Source organism: Dipodomys ordii, unplaced genomic scaffold (genome assembly GCF_000151885.1).
Source record: "Dipodomys ordii isolate 6190 unplaced genomic scaffold, Dord_2.0 Scaffold103, whole genome shotgun sequence".
Classification (NCBI taxonomy): Eukaryota; Metazoa; Chordata; class Mammalia; order Rodentia; family Heteromyidae; genus Dipodomys; species Dipodomys ordii.
The window spans coordinates 3,002,667-3,007,350 of record NW_012267319.1 but is presented as its reverse complement, the minus strand read 5'-3'; the positions used below and the strand labels follow the sequence as shown (position 1 = coordinate 3,007,350).

General features: G+C 61.5%; 2 protein-coding genes across 2 annotated transcripts in view; both read right to left on the bottom strand.

The window, feature by feature from the left end:
- Positions 1–460, bottom strand: part of LOC105993969 (chromosome unknown open reading frame, human C21orf33) — an 8,899-nt gene extending 8,439 nt beyond the window's left edge. Inside the window, exon 1 of the mRNA XM_013027360.1 lies at positions 329–460. Coding sequence (XP_012882814.1) covers positions 329–460 — 132 coding nt within the window. The remainder of the gene's footprint in view (positions 1–328) is intronic.
- A 63-nt stretch (positions 461–523) lies between these two features.
- Positions 524–4,684, bottom strand: part of Pwp2 (PWP2 periodic tryptophan protein homolog (yeast)) — an 11,490-nt gene continuing 7,329 nt past the window's right edge. The window contains exons 13-19 of the mRNA XM_013027358.1: positions 4,506–4,653; positions 3,807–3,915; positions 3,166–3,231; positions 2,239–2,457; positions 2,003–2,153; positions 1,813–1,887; positions 524–747 (exon numbers count right to left, since the gene is read on the bottom strand). Of these exons, the coding sequence (XP_012882812.1) occupies positions 576–747; positions 1,813–1,887; positions 2,003–2,153; positions 2,239–2,457; positions 3,166–3,231; positions 3,807–3,915; positions 4,506–4,653 (940 nt within the window). The 3' untranslated portion in view covers positions 524–575. The remainder of the gene's footprint in view (positions 748–1,812; positions 1,888–2,002; positions 2,154–2,238; positions 2,458–3,165; positions 3,232–3,806; positions 3,916–4,505; positions 4,654–4,684) is intronic.

Sequence of the window (4,684 nt, the reverse complement as noted above, 5' to 3'; positions counted from 1 at the left end):
CCAGCCAGGGGTCTGGCCGGCGGCTCGCCCCGTGCTCTGGGTGTCACCCTGCCTGCCGGTCAGGCCGGGCGCCGCCTGGTGACCCGTGGGCCGCACAGCCCGTGCACACGCTGTGCTTCGCAGCAGACCACGCGTGCGGCCCCCTCCGTAGGGCCGGAGGACAGCCACGGCCGCTGGGCCCTAAGCCAGGGGTCAGCGCGGGCAGCTCCTCCGCCCTGAATGAACCGTAAACACGGTAAATCTCAAGTGTTTAGAAAGGGTTTTCTTTAAAACTCTATACATTAAAAACATAAATTACTCTCAGACAAAACAACGTGAGTCCACAAACCTCTCCCCTTAGGAGAGGCAAAGTTCCGTTATCCACACTCAGCAGCAGCGTGCTGGGCCCGCCGTCCCGTGCCCGTCCTGGCTCCCACTGGCCGGCTCCCGGCCCTGCGGCTCCAGCAAAGGTGAGTCTCATCCCAGCAGGGCGGCTCAGCGCTCTGGAGCTCGCTTCCCAGACCCAGGCAGCGCGAAGGCTCCACCCGTACGTAGCCTGGCAGGTTTTGTGGCCACCATCTGGAGGCTCCATCTATCTACACCAGCATTGCAGCCTCTTCATCCTCTCCAGCTTCTCTAAGCAGGTGTAGACTCTCCTCATCCGACTCTTCGTCCTCTTCCGTTCCTGGCGACTGCAGGGCCCGTTTTAGGCCCCGCTGCTTGGAAAGCGCCAGAGCGTACTGGATATTGTAGCGGTTCCAGTCACAGCTGTGGGTGGGGACCAGGTCAGCATGAGCTCCCCGCAATACGATCAGCACCCACCGCAGGGACCGGGTGAACCTGTGTCCACTCCAGCCACCCCCGTCCCTGTGCTCTGCCTCTGGTTTGTGTCTCAGCTGCCTGAACAGCACCTGCCCCCCTCCCCAGCCGGCCCCTCCAGGTCACTCAGGAGCAGAGCTGCACCCTGCACCGGCTCCTTCTCCAGTCACGGAACCATGACATCACCCCATCACCCCCACAGCACTTCTGGCAAGGAAGCAGGAGCAGGGACAGTTAGCACTTGTGGGGACACGACGCCACGTCTGCTTAGAGCTGTGCAGCCTGAGCGGAGCCGGGTCCAGGGAGAACTACAAAGCGGTGGGGACGGACCGGTCAGTGAGGAGGCCTGGGGGCCTCTCCAGACCACCACACAGCAGCACTTCCTATGAGGCCATTAGGGAGAAAGGCAGGGGGAGAAGGGCTCGCTCCAGAGCTGAGACCCATTAAGACGGAGGCCCATGGGACCACAGGGGCCAGAGACACTGGATAACTGGACAAAGGAGACCTTGTGTAAACAAGCCCAGCTGTGACACCTGGCTGCACAGTGACAAGTCCCTCGGTGGGATTTTTATAGTCTAGGCTCTGCGAAAGGGGTGTGGGGGCAGAGGTGCACAGACACCAGGAAACGACCTCTGGCGGGCCGGCTCCTTGGGCGGGCCGGCTGGGAGCCCTACGTTGCTCCCTTCACCCGCATGCCCCCACCTCTTGCTGGGAAACCTGTCCCAGGAGTCCCCGCTGCACTGTCCCAAGGCTATGACCAGTGCGTGGCCCGCATAGGTGGCAGGCAAATCCAGACAGATGAGGGCCAGCTCCTCCAACTCAGCAAGTATTCACTGTACCCTCCTTCTTCTAGCCACACCAACGCAGGCCTCAGTTTACCCCAGCAAGTGGAGAACATGCACCTCCAACCCCAGGACCATCTTCCCTGATCAGATGATGCAGGAGCAATCCTGGCAAGGACGCTGCGATGCCCACCCTCCACCGCCCTCCCAGCCCCACTTCCCGCACACTTACAGTTTAGCCATGTCCTCCAGGTGCCGCTGCAGGCCCTTCTGAAGAAACTGGATGGTGGGCAGCACCTGCCCTGCCCTGCAAAGAAAGACAGGCCAGGGTGCAGGCGGGTCAGGGACACTCACTTGGCATTTGCCACCACAACCAGCTGGCCAAGAGACCAACAGTGGGAACAGGAGCAAGCCCATCCTACCTGGACTTGAGCCTCTGTCCGTGCGACATGAGCAAACTTTGCGTCCACAGAAGGTAGAATTCAAGATGACGGGACTCTTCAAAGGAGGCAGCTAAAAACTCGAGCACTTTGTCCACATACGGCTCAGGTAGAGACGCACTGATCACGTTGACTGTGAAGAGAAGCCACGCTGACTTCACACGGAACTGATTCAGGAGAACAGAGGGTGGCCCCAGCAGCCCCCAGCCCTCGCTCACTCTCGTCTGGGGGAACGGCCTCCAGGGTCTCCTGCATCAGCTTCCGCTCATTGAGCCGGAAGGCCATGAGGATGGCCCGGGTGAAGTCCTGCTGTCGCAGTGCCTCTCGAGTGCGCCCAGGGGTGACGCTGGCATCCAGCTCAAAGGGGTCAAAGAGCATCTGGGTGTCCAGGGAGAAGATGAGGAGCCCCTCCGTGCTGGTGGCTGCCCAGCAGCGCCCTGTGGGGAGAGCAGGGAAGGGGCTTCTGACAGCTGAAAATGGCCTGCTCTCCCGAGGGAGCTGGAATGACCCGGTGCTTCCCACCACCCTCTGGAGGCAGGCAACACGTGCTCTCACGAGCCACCTGCCTGAGCCAGCTCTACTGCCCATGCCAGAAGCCACCCAGCTTCTTGCAAGGGCACAGGGCCCTCCTGCAGCTGTCCAGGCTGCCACTGTGCCCTGGAGAATGAACCAACGTGACCCCGAGACCTGGCCTTCTGCTGGCCCGCAGGGGCCCCAGCTGCACAACCCAGGAGCTAGCCCATCCACCGCACTCCCAGCCTCTGCACTGGCAACATGCTGGCTGAGACCCACACAAATCCTGCTGTGCGGAGGAGGATGTGTGTCCCTAACAGGCCTCGTCGGCCTCTAGATCCAAGCAGAAGCCCGAGAGCTTAGAGCCCTGGGGTGGGAAAGGGTCCCGGACAGCGGAAGCTGTCTCCCAGGACGGAAGGGCGCCTGTGGAGTCGTCCAAGGGTTGGGCAGGGCTCCAGCCAAGCCTTGCAGGTGTGCACTCCACATATGTCTGCCCCTGGGGACAGGGGAGACATGTGGCCAGTGGGGTGTCACAATCCTGCCCACGGGGCAGTCACCAGACCCCCGAGACTGACCTCACCATGAGAAAAAGAGCAGCCTGCATACATCAGGATCAACAAGTCACAGCTCACCAGTGGGAGAGAAGCTCAGTGAAGTCACCCTGATTTCAGGCTTGAAGTGGCGAGAACTCATGTCACCTGGAAAAAATGGAGTGCAAGAACCTGCTGCCCACCTGATAATCAGAGGCCAGCCTTCAGGCCCCCCGTGGCTGGGGCCTGCGGTGGGGACATGCCAAAAACAGCAGCCTCTGCCCCTGGCCGCTGGGCCTAGACCAAGTCCAGCAGGAAGCAGCCTTCAGCTCCTGTGCCGTGGCTGGCCAGGCGCTGCTGGCCTCCATGGGGCTGTGCTCCAGTGGACTAGGCTCCCAAGCCTATACACAGTTCTTCTGCGCAGAAGGCTCCCACCTGCCCAGGGCGGGGCCTGGAGTGGGGCCCACAGACAGGTTCTGGCATCTTGGTGGTGGACATCTGTCGGGATGGTCTACCTAGTACCCAAGTGGCCCGAGTCTCCCAGAACACTTGCCAGACCCAGGTCCTCGAATCCTGCAGCAGTGGCCCTGCATCCTTGGAGCCAGCTGACAGGCGGCCTCTCCCACCTAAGGAGGCCTGAAACTTGGACCGCCACCCCCTCCATCTTCCTGCCAAACGCTGTGATGCTGAGTGCCAGACAAGGAACGTAGCTGCTGCCAGGGGACAGCGGGACCTCTGCTCACCTTTCTTGACTCCTGGCAATGGAATTGCAACCCCGTTTTCCTCCCCCGCATCTTGGTCAATCAGTGCCAGGTTGCCAAACTCGGTCATCTTTCTCCGATTCAGAAATTCCTGGAACAGCAGAAGCAATGGCACTTCACCTCTCCTTATACACAGATCGCCCGCAGCCGCACCCATGACTGGCAGGCCCCACCCATGCCTGCTGCTCACAGGGCCAGGGCGCAGAGCCCAGGACCTGCCTGCACGCAGCCACCGCCCAGGACCCAGGGGCGAGGACCTCACCACCTCAGACCGCCTACCCTCCCGTGAGGGCAGCTGCTCCTCGGGAAAACTCTGTTTTCCTCCAGAAAGCGGAGCGTGGGGGCTCCTGCCATGTGCGTGCTACGCAGTAAAGCCTGAGTGGACTCAATGCTTTCCTGACCAGTGTCTATGACACTCAGGTCCCCTCACCCAGTATTTCTGCAGGGCACAGATACGAGGGGCCTGGGACAAGGGCTGTGGTGAGCAGGAAGGGTGGCCACCCACGGGACAGCAGACTTTCCACACTGGGGCTGGACAGACGTAGAGCTGTGCCCGGGCAGGCCTGCCAGTGCCTCCCACCCGCAGAGCCGTGGGTGCAGCCACAGTTCACGCGTGGACAACAACCTCCGAGGGCCTAGGGAGCCTCCACACCCACCCGGAGGCCCGGCACCGCCACTCACCTCCATAGCGTCCAGGGAGAAGTTGCAGGAGAGTTCAAACCGCTTCACCAGGATCTGCTCCCGGACATGGTAAAGGCACACGAACTTGGACATGCCTCCTGCGAGGATGTTCTGGCCGTCCGCAGAGTAGCACAGCGTGGTGAAGGCCCTGGGCAGAGGACACAGGCACTCAGCCAGAC